General features: G+C 44.9%; 1 protein-coding gene and 1 long non-coding RNA gene across 3 annotated transcripts in view; both read right to left on the reverse strand.

Annotated features, from left to right (window-relative positions):
• LOC126489499 (uncharacterized) overlaps positions 1–10,656 on the reverse strand; it is a 27,558-nt gene extending 16,902 nt beyond the window's left edge. For both annotated transcript variants that reach the window (XR_007588942.1, XR_007588941.1), the window contains exons 1-2: positions 10,619–10,656; positions 2,625–2,743 (exon numbers count right to left, since the gene is read on the reverse strand). This is a non-coding gene — a long non-coding RNA (uncharacterized lncRNA). The remainder of the gene's footprint in view (positions 1–2,624; positions 2,744–10,618) is intronic.
• A 5,037-nt stretch (positions 10,657–15,693) lies between these two features.
• Positions 15,694–17,537, reverse strand: LOC126489478 (C-X-C chemokine receptor type 1-like). The gene has a single exon (XM_050123774.1). The coding sequence runs from the start codon at positions 17,531–17,533 to the stop codon at positions 16,475–16,477; it is 1,059 nt and encodes a 352-aa protein (XP_049979731.1). The 5' UTR covers positions 17,534–17,537; the 3' UTR covers positions 15,694–16,474.
• Between the last annotated feature and the right edge of the window lie 3,717 nt (positions 17,538–21,254).

The raw sequence follows: 21,254 nt of genomic DNA on the forward strand, positions 1-21,254 counted from the left end.
ATGAAATGACTTCTGATGAGAGCCAACAGCCCTAATCCTCATAATCAATGGTAAGGACAATGAATTCAAAAATCCTTTTATCTAATAATGGTCTGTACATTTCTCAGTACCATATTTATCCAGCAAATTCCTGACATGCACACGACCCACATTAAAGATTTCCTATTGACTGTCTTCTGTGGCAATGAAGAATTTAATGTTCTCAGCCTCTCTCCTTTCAACCACACCCAACCAAATAAAATACCATATTCTCTCTAGACACAGACACCACTTTTTGGTTCAGTTTTTTTGTTACAATGGCCATATAAACAGTTGTTCAAGTGTTTACATTCCTGTCTTTGGACTTATTTTGTTGTCCTTGGAGTTAAGGTTTTCCACATATTCATCATTGCGTCTGTCTCATCTGTCACTCTCGATACGGTCACGTTCATTAAGGAATGTGTTAACTTTCTAGGAAACCTCTCTCCTGGGGGCCTCCATGGTCTTGTTTCAGCCTGGACTGGTCACTCCCAGGACTGTTCCTGTTCTCTGCATCATTTGATTACACTTCCAGATGACTTCTAAACCTGACTGCAACTTTCAACAACATTTCCACTTGGGATTTTCACTTTGACTGTGTAGAATCCACTGCTCAGTTAGGAGGAAATTAACATCTCTCAAGATGTCTCCTGGTCTGTAAACGTATTTTTCTCCATTTGTTTGAGTCTCCTTTGTTTCTTTACAAAGAATGCTTCACTGTTTTCTGGTCCACAATTCATATAGATACACTGTTAAGCTTATTCCTAAGTATTTTATAGGTTTAGAGGATGAGCTACTATAATGATATTTTGAAAAAGTTTTATTTTCCAGATTTTTGTTATTGATGTATGGAAAACAGTTGATTTTGTAATGTGAGACCATATAAATTCACTTATTGGTTTTAGTAGAGCTTTTTAAATATCACTTTTGAAGTTCATACGTATACGATCCTGGGATCCGAGAAGAAATCCAAAATTACTCCTGAAATTTTTTCTTGTCATTCATTCCTTTTCCTGTCTTACTTCACTGAGAAGAAGAAACCTGAGCATAATATAAAAGAGCATTGAGATCAAGCATCTACCTTGCTGCAGGCTCGCCGCCCACAAGGTCTAGCTATGTTATGTAGACTGGCCTCCAACTCTCCATCCTCCTGACTCAGGCCCTCAAGTGCTGAAATTGCAAACATGTGCCACTGTGCACAACTCCTGTAGGCCTCAATCTTTACCTTTACCAAATGAGATGCCAATGATTTCAGAGGCTTTTTGGGGGGATCGAGGAAGTTATTGTTAGTCCTAGCTTGCTGAGAATGTTAAATTTTCTATTTTTGTTTGTGTTTTTGTTTGTCTATCTGTTTATTGTTTTTTGAGACAGTGTTTCTCTGTGTAGCCCTGGCTGTCCTGGAACTCACTTGTAGACCACCTGACTCTACTTCCCTAGTGCTGGGATTAAATGCATTCACCACCACCAGCAGTTGAGAATGTTAAATATTCAAATCACTGGTGGGTGTTGATTCTCCCTTTCTTTGCAGGACCTGATCTCTGGGAGCATGCAGCCTGGTTATTGTTGCTTACAGGCAATTCTACTGCTTCCAACTTCCTAATTGCGGAACAATGAACTTCCCTCTATGTCCTTGAACAGTGTGACCAGAAATAAAGCTCAGCTGAAGGCTATGCGGACTAAGATAAAGGCGTATGCACACACAGATGGCATTTAAGAGAATAGCCAATACACTGGAGGCTCTAGTGCAACATCAGTGCCCATCACTTTTTGACTTGTGGTTGTTGTTTGTTTTTTGTTTGTTTTTGTTTGGTTTGGTTGTTTTTGTTGTTGTTGTTGTTGTTGTTTTGCTGGGTTCCTGGGTTTTGCTGAGAAAGGGCATATAGGCAATAACTTTTAAACCTTTTCATTTCCAAAATTGTCTTTACTTTGACACTGGGTTGATGTTTGTCCAGGTACTGAGTTCTCATTAGAATCTGTTTTTTTAGAATCCTGCGGAAGTCTTGCCACCTTCCTCCACCTTCAGCTGTTACAGTCCAGGTTTTTTTACTTTATTCTAACATACAAGTCTTGGTGTGAGGCTGAATTTTCAGTTAGGGTATTTTGAGTTGTTCTCTTGATCCTTAGCTTTGAAATACACAGTGATGTGCTTTTTTGAGAAACTGGTATGCTGGAAGTTTGGGTTCAGTAAAAAAGTTATCTGCTCTAACACTCAAGACACAGAGGCAGGAGGATTGCTACCAATTCCAAGCCAACAACACCCTGTCTGAGAAGTAAATAACTAATAAATAAATGACATTTATAGCTGTTGACAGCTCCACAATGCACCTGCAGCAGCTTGAGGTATTCCTCAGGAATACCAGAAGAGAAGCTGGGAACTTTTCCTTTCCTGCAGAAAAGAACTTCAAGATGAGTCAGTCTAAAGCGAGAGTTTTGAAAGCAGAGGTCTTAACATAAACTTAAACACAGGGGTTGAAAGGAGGAGAGAGGTGTTTAGGAAAAGGAGAGACCATAGCCTGGGTGTAGGGTTTGCCAGAGAGCTGTTCAGCCACACTTACTGTTTCAGCAGCTTCTGCCGCTACATCTCAGACAACTGCAGAGGAACTTACGTGAGATCCTAGGGTTATTCCTGGGGAGCACTGGACAGATGTACCGCTGATGAAATGAAAATATCAGTCACAAGGGAGGTGAAGTGAACTCTTGCCATAAATGAAGTTTGTAGTCTTGCCTGTGAAAGTTCCAGAAAACTCAGGGTTATGTTTGGGAAAGGATTTAGGCCAAACTTGAAGGACATTTGCGGGTTTAGATTTTTTTTTAAATATTTTTATGGTTTATTTAACTTTATTTTATGTGCATTGGTATGAAGGTGTCAGATCCCCTGGAACTGGATCTTCAGACAGTTGTGAGCTGCCATGTGGGTGCTGGGAATTGAACCCGGGTCCTCTGGAAGAACAGTCAGTGCTCTTAACCCCTGAGCCATCTCTCCAGCCCCCAGGATTAGATTTTTAAAGTATATGATCTAGCACTGCAGTGTAGAGTGAGGGTGTGCATGTGTGGTGTGTGGCATGTATGTGTGTTATACAAGTGCAAGCTACTTATGTGTGTGTTACCTGTGTATATGCATCGTGTGTGCACATGTATGTGTTACATGATTTGTGTGTTGTGCATATACATGTTTTATGTGTACACATGTGCTATTTGTGTTATGTGTTTCGCAGATGTGAATGTGTTATTCATTTTCACATTGTTGTATTTGTGCATGTGTTGTCCGTGTTCATGAGTGTTGGGGTGAGTATGTGTGCGGGGGTGTTCTTCTCTGTCCCCTAACCCCATCATCCTGACTGGGAATCAATAAGATTTTAAAAGCAAATCTAACAGATTTCCCCTCCCAGTCTTTATTTTTGTCCATAATGATCAGCATTGTTAAAACTTTCTCCCAGAGAATTGAAATGTTGGCCTGGGAATAGGTTTAGTGGCATAGTGCTTGTGGAACATGTCCAAGGCCCTGGGCTCAACCCTCAGCACTAAAAGCAAAGGTCAACCTGAAGGACACGTTGGCGTATTTCTAGGTAGCCTGTCATGTTAATATATGCCACATGGGCGTGCGTGTGGGTATGTGTATGCTACGGAAGAGAGACGCCATGTTTTCCCACCCTATTCTTCAACAAGGTTTAATGTAGGGTGAGTAGAAGCAGCAAGATCTACAAGGTAAGTAGGGAGAGGCCTCTGAAGAAATCCAGTCACTTCCGACGTGGGGAAGAAGCCTGTTGCTCAACTGAAACCTAAGCGACCACATCCGTACCTCTCCCTCAGTTCCCATTCTGTAAACAAGACCGTCTTCCTGAAAGAGCTGGCATTGCTCCAACACTGAAGGTGTAGAGGGTGTGGGGCGACTGAGCAGGACCTCAGGCAAGCAGGGCAGGGCTCCCCACTTTGTCACCATCACTGAGTATCCCCCTTATCAGGAATGCAGATAGCACTGAGTTCAGTAGGCCTTCTGCTCAACGTATTCCCATATGTCAATAAGTAAAACTGAAGCCTTGTGTGGTCTACACCCTGGTAACCCCATCAGCTGGGAGGTAGAGATAGGAGGATCAGGATCCCAAGGTCATCCTGTGCCAAATAACAAAAGTTCAAAGCCAGCTTGAGCTACATGAAACCCTCCCTTGAATCCAAAAATTAATGGAGGAAAGTCCGTGAGGTCTCTGACCTACACAAAGAACTACTGGCAACCAAGGAATGCTGAGAGCAAGAAAAACAGTCTTCCCCAAGGAAGAGCACACAGTTGGTTTCAGGTGCCAAATGGTCAGCCCTGAAAACATACATACAAGTAATATTATGCAGGCTGAGTAGGCTGTATTTATGTTTTTAAGAATATATATGGTTATGTATGCATATATACATACATACATACATATGTGTGTAACAACAATGAGAAAAGAGACCATGAATTTGAAAGATAGCAAGGACAGGTATATGGGAAGGTTGGAGGAAGAAAGAGAAATGGAGAAAAAAAATTTAAGAAGTGAGCAAACAAAACAAACGAGAGCCAATTGGTTGCGTGTTTATATAACAAAGGCCTACATTCACCCACTGCTGTGTGTGGTCCTAAAAAGCGCAGTCATGCCTTATGGAAATGGCATTTAGGAGGACAAAGGAATCTGGCAAATGGAGGACACATGAGGATCCACAAAACTCCCTGCTGGGTGGCTGTAACAGGGACATCTGTTTCTGGGTCCTTGTGCCCCACCATCTATACCAAGAGGTTTAGGAAAACAAGTCTAATTCAATAAGCGAGAATAAACAGAAAGACTCGGGAGCTGTTGCTTAACTATTCCCTTCAAACTTTGAACGACGGGTTTTCTCTGCCGTGAACTGCGGTCTGGTCAAACAGGGTTTCCTCCAGCTCTAGTAACGTGTCAGACAGGCTCCAAAGCCGAAACTGCACAGCCACACCAACAGGATCACAGGGTCAGGAGGATCTGAGAGGCATCTGACTTCCCACAGACCCTGGCTGTCAGTGGCGAGGTGCCCCAGGGAGGCCACTTCTTAGTATGTGGTTTCCAGGCAAATCTGAAGGGAGGAGTTTTTCCCCCCACCCCACCCCTTTTCTCTCTTCCTCCTTTTCCCATATTATCTTCCCCAAATGTCAGAAGTTCCTTGCTTCAGGATAGAGAGGCCCCTTGGGAAAGGGCAAGCACCTCTGGGTTGGGGAATGATTCTCTTTGAGCCATTAAGCATGGAAGGAGATCATTTTTAGATAGGATGGCATTAATTCAAGCTATCCTGAAACTTTAAGTAACCCTAGGCTCTCCTCAAGTTCATGGCCCTCTTCCTGCCTCAGCCTTTCAAATACTGGGATTACAAATACTGAGACTACTGAGAATGGTTTCTGAAACTTTTCTCTTGCATACAATATCCTCTTTAACTTTAAATCTTTGAAGAAAAACATTGAAGAAGACACCAGAAAATGGAAAGATCTCCCATGCTCTTGGGTAGGCAGAATTAACATAGTAAAAATGGCAATCTTACCAAAAGCAGTCTTCAGATTCAACGCAATGTTCAGCAAAATTCTTCAAAGACTTCAAAAGAACGGTACTCAACTTCATTTGGAAAAGCAAAAAACCCAGGATAGCCAAAACAATCCTGTACAATAAAAGAACTTCTGGAGGCATCACAATCCCTGACTTCAAACTCTCCTACAGAGCTACAGTACTGAAAACAGCCTGGTACTGGCATAAGAACAGACAGGAGGACCAATGGAACTGAATAGAAGACCCAGATATCAATCCACACATCTTCGAACACCTGATCTTTGATAAAGAAACAAAAAATATCAAATGGAAAAAAGAAAGAAGATTTAACAAGTAGTGCTGGCATAACTAGATATTACATGTAGAACAATGAAAATAGACCCATATCTATCACAATGCACAAAACTCAAGTCCAAATGGATCAAAGACCTCAATATAAAGCCAGCCACACTGAACCTCATAGAAGAAAAAGTGGGAAGTACACTTGAACGCATTGCACAGGGAACCACTTCCTAAATATAACCCCAGCAGCACAGACACTGAGAGAAACAACTAATAAATGGGACCTTCTGAAACTGAAAATCTTCTGTAAAGCAAAGGACACAGTCAACAAGACAAAACGATAGTCCACAGAATGGGAAAAGATCTTCACTAACCCCACATCAGACAGAAGTCTGATCTCCAAAATACACAAAGAACTCAAGAAATTGGACACCAAAAGACCACATAATCCAATAAAAAAAAATGAGTACAGACCTAAACAGAGAACTCTCAACAGAGGAATCTAAAATGGCTGAAAGACACTTAAGGAAATGTTCAACATTTTTAGTGATCAGAGAAATGCAAATTAAAACAACTCTGAGATTCCATCTTACACCTGTAAGAATGGCCAAGATCAAAAACACTGATGACAACTTATGCTTGAAAGGTTGTGGGGAAAAGGAAACACTTCTGCATTACTGGTGGGAATGCAAGCTGGTACAACCCCTTGGATGTCAGTGTGGCGATTTCTCAGAAAATTAGGAAACGACCTTCCTCAAGACCCAATAAATACCACTTTGGGGTATATATCTAAAGGATTCTCAGTCGTGCCACAAGGACATGTGCTCAACTATGTTCATTGCAGCTTTGTTTATCATAGCCAGAACCTGGAAACAACCTAAATGACCCTTGACCTGATAATGAATAAGGAAAATGTGGTACATTTACACAATGGAATACTACACAGCAGAAAAAAATAGCGACAGCTTGAATTTTGCAGGAAAATGGATGGAGCTAGAAAACATTGTTTTGAGTGAGGTAACCCAGACACAGCAAGACAATTATCACATGTATTCACTCACAGGTGGTTTTTAAACATAAAGCAAAGAAAGCTAGCCTACAAACCACAATCCCAGAGAACCTAGACAAGAATGAGGACCCTAAGAGAGACTTACATAGATCTAATAATCTACATGGGAAGTAGAAAGTAGAAAAAGACAAGATCTCCTGAGTAAATGGGTACCTTGGGGGAGGGCTGAAGGGGGTGGAGGAGAGGTGGGGAGGGGAGCGGAGAAAAATGTAGAGCTCAAAAATAAATAAAATAAAACCAAGAAAGGGGTACCTGGTTTTGAAAATGCCACAATAAAAAAAGCTTCAAGGTCATAACAGAACTGGAAAACTGTGGTCCAGTACAGCAGCTTAGTGTCTCACTTGTGTTGGAGCTCACTTACCTGGTTCTACTTGGGACTTTAGAACAGCCCTTTAGACTCTATTCTGACCTGTAATATTTGTACATCTTTATGGGGTCCGTTCTCCTAATAATACATTTTCATCACAGGTAATGATCAAACCAGGACTGTATGGGGTAGAGGTTTAGCTCTGCGACAGAGCACCTATCTAGCAAGTAAAAAAAAAGTTCAGTATCAAGAACCACACAGAAGAAAGTCAGGTGATCGTTACACCTGGAAGGTGAGAGAAAGAGAAGACAAATGGGTTCTCTGGGTTCTGGGCAAAGGGGAAAAGGAGTTGTTGAATAGGAACCAAAGGTAAGCCGGCTATGCTTTGTGAAAATGGCACGTTATTCCTCAAGTTCCACTCTAATAATAATTTTAAAAAGGCCTTTCTCAATCCTTATATATGCAAGGGGTTTCCTTTTATATTAACCAACAGATACAATCTTTGTTTGAAGTAACAATGTGTCTTACCACAAACCCAGGCACAGCACTGTGGAAAACATTTTTTTATCTCATTTGATACTCACCAAGACCTTCTGGTGAGAGTTATTGTTGCCCTTATTAATAAGACCAAACCAGATCGAAGATTGCACCCACAGTAACACAGGCAAGTGGCTACCTGATACTGCCCTGTGGCAGGTACCCTGGTGGAGTGAGGTCCTGTCTTGGTCTGTCCTTGCTGAGTCGTCTTGAGCAAGTTACTTAGTTTCTCACAACCCTATCTCTTTGAAAACATGGCAACCTGAGAAGCATCTGTCGAGATTGGGGCTTACAGGGAGCAGATAATTCAGTAGCTATGAGCAGTGCCCGTTCCTGTGGTTCTATTGCTAGCACCCACGTGGCCGGTAGCTGACAACTATCTGTAAGACCAGTTTCCCAGGGACCTGATGTCCTCTTCTGGTCTCCTTGGGAACTGCATGTGCCCAGTGCATAGACATACATGCAGGCAAACAACTATACGCATAATTTTAATAAAAAAAATACATCTTAAAAAAGAAGATTCAAGATAGACAGGTCAGATGGTTCACAGGAGAAAGGTATGTTGGGACCCGTGTGGCCTAGTTTTGGACCAGTATATGAGTGTTTGTACAATGGGTTTTCAAATGAGGCAAAGCCCACTGGGACAGTTTCACTGGACAAGGACCAGGGGACTTTGTGGAGAGCGAGGACACTGCTGGGCCTGAGCGACTGCACACTCTCTTCTCTCTTATAATGACTGATGATTCTCTTGGTGGTTCTCATTTTTGTCAATCATGCATGGGACAGATGTGATCATTCCTGGAAGTGCCATTTTTTTCCTCGAATATCTTCCCCTAAAGTTCTTTGGGAGCTGATGCTGCTCAGGTTTTTCTGTCTGAGGATGCAGCTGTCACTCCAGACCTGGAAGCTGTGCTGACTCGGTGCTAACAGGATCGGAGGCAGATCACTCGTGTTTCTGTAAATACGTTTTGAACAGGATTGTTGTTCTTGGAAATGTGTGCCTATGTCAATCACCTTTTAGTTTTGTAAAGACAGGATGTTCCTGGCTCTATATTTGGCCGAGCTAACAAAACGGTTAAGTGTTGTTTTGGGTTTAAAGATGTGTTGATGTAAAAGTTGGTTTAAAAAAAAACACACATTTGACATACTTGTTTTTGCCGGAGGTTAATGTTGGAAGATGGGAAAAACTTGTTTGTTAGTGTGGGAAAATATACTTGTTTTGATGTCTAAATTTTGGAGCTATTTGGAGCTAGCCACCTGGGTGAAACTCATCTGGTGACCACACAATTCATTTCTTCAGGCCGATGCCCCTTCCCCCCCCCCCCAAGGACCTGAACCCAGGCTGTGACTGACCATGGCAAAGGTGTTTGCCCGAAGCCCAATGACAACCCAAAAGCTCTCCTCTGGCTTCCACACAAATGCCATAATATATGCACAGTCACATTTGTTTATCTTTGAGACAAGGTGTCTCTGTGTAACCTTGACTGTCCTGGAACTCACTATGTAGACCAGGCTGGTGTCAAACACAGAAATCCCCCTGTCTCTACCTCCTGAGTACTTTTTTTTTTATGGAGCCAATTCAAATTCTTTTTTTTTTTTTTTTTTTTTCTCTTTATGCTTTGGCTTTTTAATTAATTAATTAATTTATTAAAGATTTCTGTCTCTTCCCCACCGCCGCCTCCCATTTCCCTCCCCCTCCTCCAATCAAGTCCCCCTCCCTCATCAGCCCAAAGAGCCATCAGGGTTCCCTGCCCTGTGGGAAGTCCAAGGACCACCCACCTCCATCCAGGTCTAGTAAGGTGAGCATACAAACTGCCTAGGCTCCCACAAAGCCAATACGTGCAGTAGGATCAAAAACCCATTGACATTGTTCTTGAGGTCTCCTGAGTACTTTTTAAGGAAACAAAACAAGAGGACAATGCTTTGTAGCCTGGCTTGATTTTTTTTCTCTGCTATTTTAATTTTTCTACTTATTAATGTGTATGTGAGGTTGTTTTGTGAATGTATGCCAAATGTGTGCGAGTGTCCAAGGAACCAGAAAAGGGCACTGGATCCCCTGGAGCCGAAGTTACAGGAGGTTGCCGGCTATCTGCCATGTGTGCTGGGAACCAAACTCGGGTACTCTGTAAGAACAAGCGCTCTTGAGCTCTGAGCCATCTTTCCCATCCTTGTCTTCTTCAGTACAGCCTGTCTTGTTATGATGTCACGATATTCCTAAGAAATGTTGCTATAACAAAATTGTCTTAACAGAGAGACAAAGTGCAGACACCTCAAACTATAACCACAAAGGTTATACTTGAAGAACATTCTCAGTCATACTTTTTAAAATAGTTAAAACTACAAAAAAAAAAAAACCCTCTATCACTAAACTAATCAAGACTTGATTATGTCTATTTTTGCCCAAAGGAATAATTAATGCCTTTTCTTTCCAGTACAGAGGTTGGAACCCAGGACCTCACTCATCTTAGATAAACTCTCTACAGCTTAAGCTACACTTCCAGCCTCACCACGAAAAAGGCATCATAAGGTCATTTCTGGTGTGTATAGGCTCTTGATGTATCCTTATTTATTCCCTCTGTGTGGCAGTGGTGTGGAGAGTGGGTTTTGAGACATGGTCTCAAGTAGCCCAAGCTGGCCTCAAACTTATTATGTAGTGAACTATGACCTGATCCTTGTTGAAATAGGAGCGGCAGCAGGGCTGCGTCCCCGGCACCCGGCCGCCCGCATGGCTAGCTTATGCCCGAAATAATTACACGGAAACTGTATTCTTTCAAACACTGCCTGGCCCGGCTAGGTCCAGTTTCTTATTGGCTAGCTCTTACATATTGTTCTAACCCATTTCTAATATTCTGTGTAGCCCATGAGCTGGCTTACCAGAGAGGATCTTAACCTGCGTCTGTCTGGAGTGGGAGCATCATGGCGACTCCTCGACTCAGCTTCTTTTTCCCAGCATTCTCTTCTGTCTACTCCGCCTACCTAATTTTCTGTCCTATGAGGGCCGAGGCAGTTTCTTTATTATTACAAGACCCACCTCCATCAGATCCTCTTGTCTCCACCTCCGAAATACTGAGACTTCAGGTGAGTACTACATGCCTTGATCTGTCTCTGGTGTTCGCTTGTTTGTTTGAGGTAAGGTCTTATGCAGTGCAAGTTGGCCTGCAGTTTGAAATACTCTTGCTTCAGCCTCCTGAGTGCCTGGATGTCAATGTCTGGCTTCCTCTAACTTTTAGGGCCCATCCCAAAAAAGAACAACATTCCAAGAGGATAAGACATTCACCTACTGGAACTCTGTGACTCTGATCCACTATTTTGACCTTGTTGTCTTTAATCGAGGCATGAAGGTGTATGTATGCATGTTACCTCACCAGTCAGGGGATGGAAGCAAGAAGATCAAAAGTTTAAGACCATTCTTAGCTGCATAGAGAATTTGAGGCCAGCCTGGCTAGGTAGAGACCTGTCTCAAAATAACAAAACAAAACAAAATTAAACAAAGTAATTTCCAAATGTTCCTTGAATGGAAACTACCTGCAACAGTGTATATGTATTAGCGCCCCGCTTTGTTTTCTGAAACAAGGTCTCTCCCTGACCTGGCACTTATGAAGTAGTCTAGACTGGCTGGCTGGTCTTAGGCCCCAGGGGTTCGCTCTCCTTCCCCAGCACTAGGTTGCAAGGTACATCCCCATGCCCAGTTCTCTGTATGGGGTTCAAACCCAGATCCTCATACATACAAGGCAAGCACTTTATCAACTGAGCCATCTCCCCAGTCCCTTAAAAGTTACCCAAAGACATATCTGAATGCTAATGGCCACAGTGCTCAGCAAAGCTCAAATCTAGGAATGTCCCAGGGGAAGCAGCGACTGTGATACCCATATGATGGCACACTGCTTCTGTGCAGTGTGTACTTGCCACAAACACTTCAATGTAGAAAGAGCAGAGGGCTGCATTCCCGCCCAGATCCCAGCTAGCTTACCCCCGAAATAATCACAGAAACTGTATTCATTTAAACACTTCCTGGCCCATTAGTTTTAGCCTCTTATTGGCTAACTCTCACATCTTGATTAACCCATTTCTAATAATCTGTGTAGCACCACGACGTGGTGGCTTACCGGGAAGATTCTAACCCACGTCCATCTTGGGTAGGAGAAGCATGCGTCTGCCTGACTCTGTTTTCTTTCTCCCAGCATTCTGTTCGGTCTACTCTGCCTACCTATGTTCTAACCTATCAGGCCAAGCAGTTTTCTTTATTAATTAACCAATGAAAGCAACAGATAGATAGAAGACACTCCTACATCACTTCAACACCAGCTACATGGGGTCTCTTCCCATACCAACCAATTCTCCATCTCCCCAGACATAAACTGATTGTCCAACAGTTCAGTTCAATTTTGACAGCCAAAGTAAGTGCAGATGCCACAGTTTAAAGGTTCAGGTCTAATAGATACAATGGTCAGTTAAATGACACTTGGTCTGTCTGGCTATCTGAATACTCCACTGCCACAAAGGGGGCCAGAGATGAACATTTATAAGGTGAAGACTTCATGAAGAGCGGACATGTCTTCTTCAACAGAACCTGGAAGCAAAAAAAAAAAAAGTGTCATCCACTTGGGTGTCAGGACAACAGGCACATGCCACCACACCTTGTTTATGTGGCACTGGATGTGAAACCCAGGGCTTAGTGAGTCTTAAGAAAGCATTCCACTCACTGAGCTACATTGGGTCACCTTGATTGTTTCACCAAGATAAATATGGAACTGGACTCTGAGTGAAAGAATATAAAAATTTGGTTTGAGAAGCTCTCATGGCTAAACTTGGTTGTCAGCTTGACATTGTCTGAAATCAACCCAGGTATTTTGATTGGATCATTTGAGGTAGGAGGCCAACGTAAATCTGGGTCACACCCTCTAGTGGCAGCCCACGTGAAAATCACATGGAAGAGGACATTTGCTTTTTGCCTGCAAGTTCATCTACCCTGTTGCTGAGTCATTCCTTCGCTGGGGTAAGTACCTACTTCTTTGGGATTCCAATGTGGACTGAAGACCAGCAGCTCTCTAGGAACTCCCTGGGACTCCAGCACCAGACTGGGACCACCGAGACATCCACCTCCTGGACTGAGCATTCTGTCTGGAGACAGCCTGCAAGCTACTCTAATAAATCTAAGATCTAGCATACCAAATATATTTATTGTCAACATTGCACACACACGTGCATGCATGTGTGCATGTGGTGTGCATGTATGTGTGGTGTGTGTGTGTGTGTGTATATGTGGTGTGTGTATATGTGGTGTGTGTGCGCACACACGCACTTGTGTGAAGCATATTGCTAAACTCATCAGTGCCTGATGCTGATGATGCGGTCCCGGCAGATATGGAGCCTCTTTCTGAGGTATACACGGTGCTGACAGCGAACATCTAAGCATAAATGGAGTGTCAGGAGGTGATGAGCACCGTAAAGCTGAGGATGAACTTGAACCCCTCATGCTCCTGCCTCCACCGCCCAGGTGCTGGCATTTTAGCTATGTCCCACCATGCCTGGTGTATACAGTGCTAAGAACTGAACACGGGGCTTCGTTCATGCTAGGCTGCCACCCGACCAGTTGAGCCACATCCCAACCCCCTTTCAGTCTTTTTGGAAGGCTCCTCTTCCTGTTTCAGCCCCTTGGATACCGACATTCTCCGCACTCTCTTTTCAGCTCTGTTGTTTTTTGCCCTCTCTGTTAGCTTTCACGATCTGCCACCTCGATAAGAGGGGATTCCAATAATGTCAGTCCAAGCAAGCCAAATCCTTCCCAGACCTTCAGAGCTAGCTTGCCCCCTTGTAATTGGGTATATCTGCTTGTACCCCATGAATTGAAAAGCAGCCTCTTACTGTTTTGTTTTGTTTTGTTTAGTTTTGTTTTGTTTTAGCAAGGTCTTTCCACAACATAGCCCTGGCTGGCCTCAAACTCACAGAGATTCCCCCCTGCCTCTGCCTCCTGAATGCTAGGATTAAATGTATACACTACCTACCCAGCTATAACATGCCCCCCCTCTTGTTGTTATCTAGGCTAGAGGTTGAATCCCTGTCACTGCCTCTTCTCCTCAACTGATAGCTGGGTTCTACTGGTCTCCCCTCGAAGACCTTCTTATTAACAGATCAAAAGTTTTCTCCATCTTGTCTCAGCTGAAGCTATCTTTGTTTTAAACTGAAACTACCCCTCCCCCCCTTTTTTTTTACTCACCTCCTACCCTGAAAAGTCCTGTGGAAAAGCCCCCAACCCTGTTCTAGAAACTCAGGGTTGAAGTGTCCGGCTAACTGCATGGTCTTGGCTCTTGTTAAATGGTTTGCTTGCTTCCTCCTGCTGGGGGCGGGGGGGGGGGGATCTCCCTGAAATGTGCATCCCAGCTGCCCTGTGAGGAGTGTTTCTCTCCACACAGCTGCGGGCTGACTCACTACAGACTCTCAGATCAAATTTTGACCATGCTGAATGGTCTTTGAGTCTCTACCCCCAACACTGGTGAGTCCTCCCTGTCCTACCACTGTCACAAGCTTGTCCATACCCTCCCCATTTCTGCTTCCACTTTGTCTCTAAGCTCACTAACAGCCCACTCAAGGAAGTCACCTGACTTCATTACATAAGCTTTAGGCTCAACCAGGGCTGGACACAAGCTATCGTGTAAGGCTTACCGAAGCACTCCATGCCCTCTGAGGCTTGGCCTGCTGGCCCAGGCTGTGTCCTCTCTCACACACCTTTGTTTAGACTCTGCAGAATTTCTTAGATCTCTCCAACCCAGCCACAGCTGTCCCTAATAGCAAATCCTTCAGCACAGTTCTTGACATGAGCGAGTATGCCACATATCAGCTAGAAATATTGCTATAGGCAATAGAGTTCAAGTATTGCAGGGAAACACAGCTAACACATCCTCTCTCTTGACTTAGTTCTCTCTCCATGGGTTCGAGCCCCTGACTCCTCCCCTACCTCCAAGGATCCTCTGTCCTGACTCTGGATGTGCGTCTGAGACAGTATTCCAAAGAGGATGATGACCCTACCTGTGAGGTCTTCAGTTTCAGTCATCCCTGGCACTCATTCCCTTTCTGACATATGCCATTCTCCAGTCCTGGCCTGGTCCAGGCCCTAGCTGGACTCCTTGCCTCCAACCATCAGCGGGTCCCTAAGTCTCTCACTCCCAGTCTCCCCATGGCTGGATTTTTCTCTATTACTGATAAATGCCCTTGTCTGACCTTACATCACCTTATGCCAAGCTGTCCCCCAGGCCTGTACCCACCCTTAGCCTTACTCCAGCTTTGGTCCCTGATCCCAGTCTCAGCCTTCACTGCAACCCCACCAGGAAGCTCAGCGTCAGGCCATCCTGGTCCCTCCCCCACCTGCACACAGGCCAGTACCTTCTCCATTTTCGCTTTAAGCTAGTAGGAGTTTCTGTTTCTACCATGCATAGCTAAGGCCCACAGAAGTCAGAAGAGGGAATTGGACCCCCTGGGACCTAAGTTACAGATGGTCGTGAGCCACTATGTGGGTTCTGGGAATCAAAGCTGGGTCCTCTGAAAAAGCAGCAAGGGCTCTTAACCACGGAGCCTTCTCTCCAGTCTCAAACACAATTTCTTGGAGTCATCTGGAGATGAGGAAGCCACTGAATATAAATTAAAGACAGGCCAGGTCACTCCAGGAGACATGGCAGGCTGAACTCACACACATGAGGGACAGAGGGACCCTCCTGGATGTGAGCTGTGATGGTGAGCACGAGGCTGTACGAGGCTGTGCCTAGCGGGGAGTAAATCCACTAGCCCAAAGGCAGTGAGGAACGCTAACCCCATTCTACAGCAGGAACCAGAGCTGCCCCACCCACAGCTTTTACGTGGTGGCACGCTCAAGACACTTCCACAAGGACAAACATAGGACAGAAATTTTATTGGAAATAGCTGCCTGTCCAGCTGGTCGACAGCTATATTCGGATTTATCAAGTTGCTGTTGTTCCCTGTCAAACCGGAAGTTCCAAGACGGCAGAAGTTACAGCTGCCAGTCTTGCTCCATCCTTGGCTCAGCTGGTACCCAACACACTCATCCCCCTCTGTGACGCTGGTCACGAGGGAAAGGGGATTCTCAGGCCTAGTTTCCCAGACACCCTTTGTACACCCAGGACACCTAAAGGGAAGATGGTCTTCAGCTTCGTCACAAGGCTGCCTGGTGGCTGGGTGCCTCAGCAGCACCTGACTGATGTCCTCAGCAGGCATTGCAACATTCCCCAAGATGGGAAAAACGGTCTCATGAACTCAGATCACAGGACGAAGAGTTACTAGACAGCCCTCTGGGATGTGCTGAGCAGTCAGGGTGGTGTTCCAAGGAGAGGGTCCAGTCCGAGAGGGCTAATGTCAGCTGCAAGCTCCAGTTCTTGGTTCTAATGACGTTAGGCTACAGATGTGACCATGATAATCACCCAGATTACAAATCATAGATGCAGGTGTTCCGTAGAAATGGTGACATTAGTTCCAGTGGAAGGGTAAAGGCAGTCCTTGGAGGACTATCAGTGCCTCCTCAGCAAGTAGGCGTGGGCTCTAGAGACAGTAGTTACTAACTTCTGATCCTGTCACCTCCCTCCCCAGACCAGGTACTCTCTGTCCATAGCTGTACTGTGCACACACACACTCAAGCACACACGCAGCTGGCACCGCACATCAGCACGACAGCTATCCTCTTTTTTGAGGGAGAGCGATCACTCTCTGGTAATTTTCAGAGGTTTAGCGGACAGTAAGAGATGTGTGAAAGGCAGGACGGTGCGGTGTCAAAACCTCCTTGCGAGCCAGGCCACAGTTCGCAAGGATCTTGAGGAACGCACGACGAAACTTTTGGCCGACGAAGGCATAGATGATGGGGTTGAGACAGCTGTGAGAAAAGGCCAGGAACTCAGTGATATACAGGGCCTGGTCGATGTCACTGCGGCGCTTGCAGGTGTCCTCAATCAAGTGGGTGTCTAAGAGAGTGTCTGTGAGCAGGGCCAGGTTGTGGGGCAGCCAGCAGAGCAGAAACACAAGCACAACGGCAAAAATGACCCACATGGCCCGGTGCTTCTGCGCCATGCGGGCCTTACAGAGCGTGCGCAGTGTGGACCCGTAGCAGACCATCATGACCAGCAGCGGCAGGAGGAAGCCGAAGGTGTGGGACAGGCCCCGCAGCATTATCCGAAAATTTGTTGTGGCTTTACCCAGGACCTCGTAGCAGATTGTTCCAGAACCGTATGGTTTATAGGCCTGGCGGAAGATGACAAAGGGCAGGGACAGAATCAAAGAGAGACTCCAGAGACCTAGACATATGAACTTAACCAAGTGGCGCTTTCGGGTCAGCGTGCGCGTGGCCTGGACGATGGCCAGGTATCGGTCCACACTGATGCAGGCCAGTAGCAGGATACCGCTGAAGAAGTTGACTTCCTTCAGGAGTGAGACCATCTTACACAGGGGCGTGCCAAAAATCCAGCCTTTCAATTTGGAGACAGCCCAGAAGGGCAGGGTCAGCGAAAAGAGCAGGTCGGCAACGGCGAGGTTCAGCACGTAGACGTCGGTGACAGAGCAGCTCCTTCGCCTGGATGAGATGACCAGCATCACCAGGGAGTTTCCCAGCAAGCTCAGCAGAGACACCAGTGCATAAACGGCAACCAGAGCCCAAGTGTTGGTTACTGGAACTCTCTTACAAGGGCTGAAATAATCTCCAGTGGGTATTTGGGAGCTATTTCCAAATTCTTTCTCAAAGTCGTCCCACGTCATATTATCAGTAACAGCCCAGAAGTAGTCCGCCTGGGCCATGGTCCGATCTAGGTGAAAGGTCAAGAGAGAAATATGATTTAGTAACCAAATTCCAGCATCGTGAATGTTTAGGGGATAGTATTATTGGCTTCCCTGTTGCTTTGACAACCAGAGTTCACTCCCTTGGCCTTCAATTTGAACTTCGATAGAAGTTGGATTCCTAATGCTGTTAAAGTTCTTGGAGACTCAGTCTGAGTACGGGATAAAATAAAACTCATGGGAGATACTTTTGCCCTCAAGTTGGCACTATAGTTCTCAACTCTATCTCCAGCTACCTTGTCTTCTTTTAACCATCTTTGTCCCTCAGCCATGCCCCTACATTCAGATGCAGCCACCAGGTCGCTTTTTTTTTATGTATACAATATTCTGTCTGTGTGTATGCCCACACGCCAGAAGAGGGCATCAGATCTCATTACAGGTGGTTGTGAGCCACCATGTGGTTGCTGGGAATTGAACTCAGGACCTTTGGAAGAGCAGGCAATGCTCTTAACCACTGAGCCATCTCTCCAGCCCCCAGGTTGCTCTTATATACTCAGGAAAGAGCCAGCACGCAGTAAAGCAGAAGGAGGTAAGGTGTATCTGGGTGTCCCTCCTGACGTTATTTTGTATATGTGCCCCTCGTGATTGTTTTCCCTTTTCAAAAAAAGACTTATTATTTCCTCATGGCATTTACTTATGTGTGTATACAAGCATGCTAGTCTGTATGTCTGTATGCATACCAGAAGAAGGCGTCAGATCCCTTGGAACTGGAGCTACAGGGAACTGTGAACAAACCCTCAAGAACAATCTGCGCCCTTACAGGATCTCCACAACACATGGAAACAACACGGGAGCCAAGAAGAGTCCCAGTGAGGCCCAGCACCGATAGTGTGATAGAAACCAGAGGCCTTGAGCCAGACCAACGACTCTTTGCAGCGAACTTTTGCAAATAAAGACACATGGACAAAGGGGTTGAGTGCGTGACTCACCGTGCCACACTGCAGCTTCCATAAGGAGAGTTTTAATTTTTTTCCTTGTTTATTTTTTCTTTTTACTCTTAAATTTTGTTTTATTGGGGGGGGAGTGCAGGGGTCGAGGGTAGATGTGAAGGGAAGGGGAAATGAATGGGATCAAGATACATGACATGGGCTAGAGAGATGGCTTGGAGGTTAAGAGCACTGACTACTTTTCTAGAGGGCCCGGGTTCAATTCCCAGTACCCACATGGCAGCTCACAACTGTCTGTAAATCCACTTCCAGGGGATCTGACACCTTCACACCAATGCACATAAAATAAAGTTAAATAAATTATAAAAAATTCTTTAATTTTAATAAAATTAAAAATTTAATAAAAAAAGATACATGACGTAAAAGACGCAAAATAATTTTTTTAAATAGGAAAAAAAGAGCAATCTGTGCTCTTAACTACTGAGTCATCACTCCAGGCCCCTTTTTGCCTTTCATAGACTCTACCTGGAGAAAGAAGTGAGAGAGACAGACTATATTAAACTGTCCAGTGTGCCTTGACTTATGATGATCTTATGTCTTATGCTGTAAACATCATGTCAAAAATACGTATAGGGGGCGCCAATGAGGTGATTCAGTGGACAAAGGTGCTACCCAGTGTGACAACTTGAATTTGAGCTTCAGAAACCACAAAGTAGAAAGAAAGAGCCATCTCCTGCATGTCATCCTCTGGTCTCCACACCCAAACCACACACACACTAACTGTGAAAAAGAAAAAAATTTAAGTACACATAAGAGTTGATGAGATAGCTCAACAGGCAAAGGAGCTTGTCATAGAAGCCTGGCAACTTGAGTTTACTCCCAGAACCTTTGATGGACAGGGGAACCAACTCCTTAAAATCATCCCCTGATTGCGTGAGTGTGTGTGTGTGCGTGTGTGTATACATACATACATATATTCCTGCGCGCGCGCACACACTCACACACACAAATAAATAAGCCTCTACCCAACTGAGGGTTCTCCAATCTGGAAGCACTTAGAAGTTAACCAGGTTAGAAATGAGGGGACTGTTACCTGTTACCGAATGCCCCCTCTCTCCATGGTAGCCTTGACTAGGGTCTTTAATCCCTACAGAGTCCCATTTGTCATCTGCAAATTGGGGGGAGGGGGGATGCTCTCACTGGCTCCCAGGCCTTGGACTCCATGGCAGGTACATTTGCCTCCCCTCACCTTGGGATGCTCTCTCCCTGCCAGTGGTTTGTATCTTCACAGAAGACGAAAGCTTATTGTGAGAGCCGAGGCAATTTGGATGCTCATCTTACTAGGACTTCCCACAGGGCAGGGAACCCTGATTGCTCTTCGGGCTGACGAGGGAGGGGGACTAGATTGGGGGAGGGGGAGGGAAAGGGGAGGCGGTGGCGGGGAGGAGGCAGAAATCTGAATGAAAGAAAGAAAGAAAGAAAGAAAGAAAGAAAGAAAGAAAGAAAGAAAGAAAGAAAGAAAGAGGGAGGGAGGGAGGGAGGGAGGGAGGGAGGGAGGGAGGAAGGAAGGAAGGAAGGAAGGAAGGAAGGAAGGAAGGAAGGAAGGAAGGAAGGATATATATATGTACATATATATATGCTAGGATTATACTAGTCTGCAATTCAGATAATTGTCATGGGCCATATTCCCAGATATTCTTTGGCCATAGAGTAGGAGAAGTTTAAGCCTCTTGACCACACTGCCAAATTTTGTACGGAAAAATTGTACCAATTTACATACCTATTAGCTCACTGTGAAGTTCTACCCACAGCTCAATGAGAGGAGAGTACAGTCCAATTTTTTATCTTAAAATTACAACTACCTACGCATCATATTTGCCATTTTTTATTGAGTAAATTTGTTTTCTAGGGTCTCGTTTTTAAACTGCTAACTTGCTATGGGAAAAAAAAAGAAGACAAAAGCTTATCAGGAATAATCACACTGAATTGGGGAATGATCCATCTCAGCCACAGGAGAGGAATAACAACAAAGGATGAGGGGGCTGTGACCACAAACGCTAGGAAGTCAGAGTTGAGAACTTACTCCTAGTGAGTAGACGGGAAACATCTTAGAAGCTGGGCAGTGGGTACTGAACACTTTTAATCCCAGCACTGAAGAGGCAGAGGCAGGTGGATCTTTGAGTTCAAGGCCAGCCTGGTCTACAAAGTGAGTTCCAGGACAGCCAGGGCCACAGAGAGAAACCCTGTCTCAAAAAACAAACCCAGAAAAGAAAAAGGAAATAGTTTATCAGAAATTCCTGCATTCTACAGAAACCAGTGCATTTTCTAAAATCAAATCAAATCAAGCCTTCTTACCCCAACAAGTGTGTGATACACAACAGTGGCTTCCTACCTGAGGCACCAGCTGTGTATGTTCTGTGTGTGCAGGAGCCTGCAGCTCGGAGACCAGAATGACCCAACAGCTGAAGGAAATGGATAAGTAAAGAAAAAGGAGAGAAACCACACCAGACCATACCTCCCCTCAGAGTCCCACCCACGTCTGCATTTGGGTTCAGATTAGGTCATGGGACCCAACAGCATCAGCAGTCCCATGGGCTCAGCAGGGATAGCCGGGTGCAGCTGCACTTGAGGGTGTGCTCTCCAAATTCTTCCCCCCATAGATGGTCACTTTCATCATCTTCGGGTTCTTGAATTTTCCCTCACGTGCTATCCCCGAGTTCCCTAATAGAACCTTGGGAAGCTTCCAGGTTCCCCAGGGAGAATAAGAGAGAAGGGGGTTTAACTTTCTACAGTGG

This window comes from Alexandromys fortis, unplaced genomic scaffold (assembly GCF_014885135.2).
Source record: "Alexandromys fortis isolate MF-2015 unplaced genomic scaffold, M_Fortis_MF-2015_v1.1 scaffold_220, whole genome shotgun sequence".
NCBI lineage: Eukaryota > Metazoa > Chordata > Mammalia > Rodentia > Cricetidae > Alexandromys > Alexandromys fortis.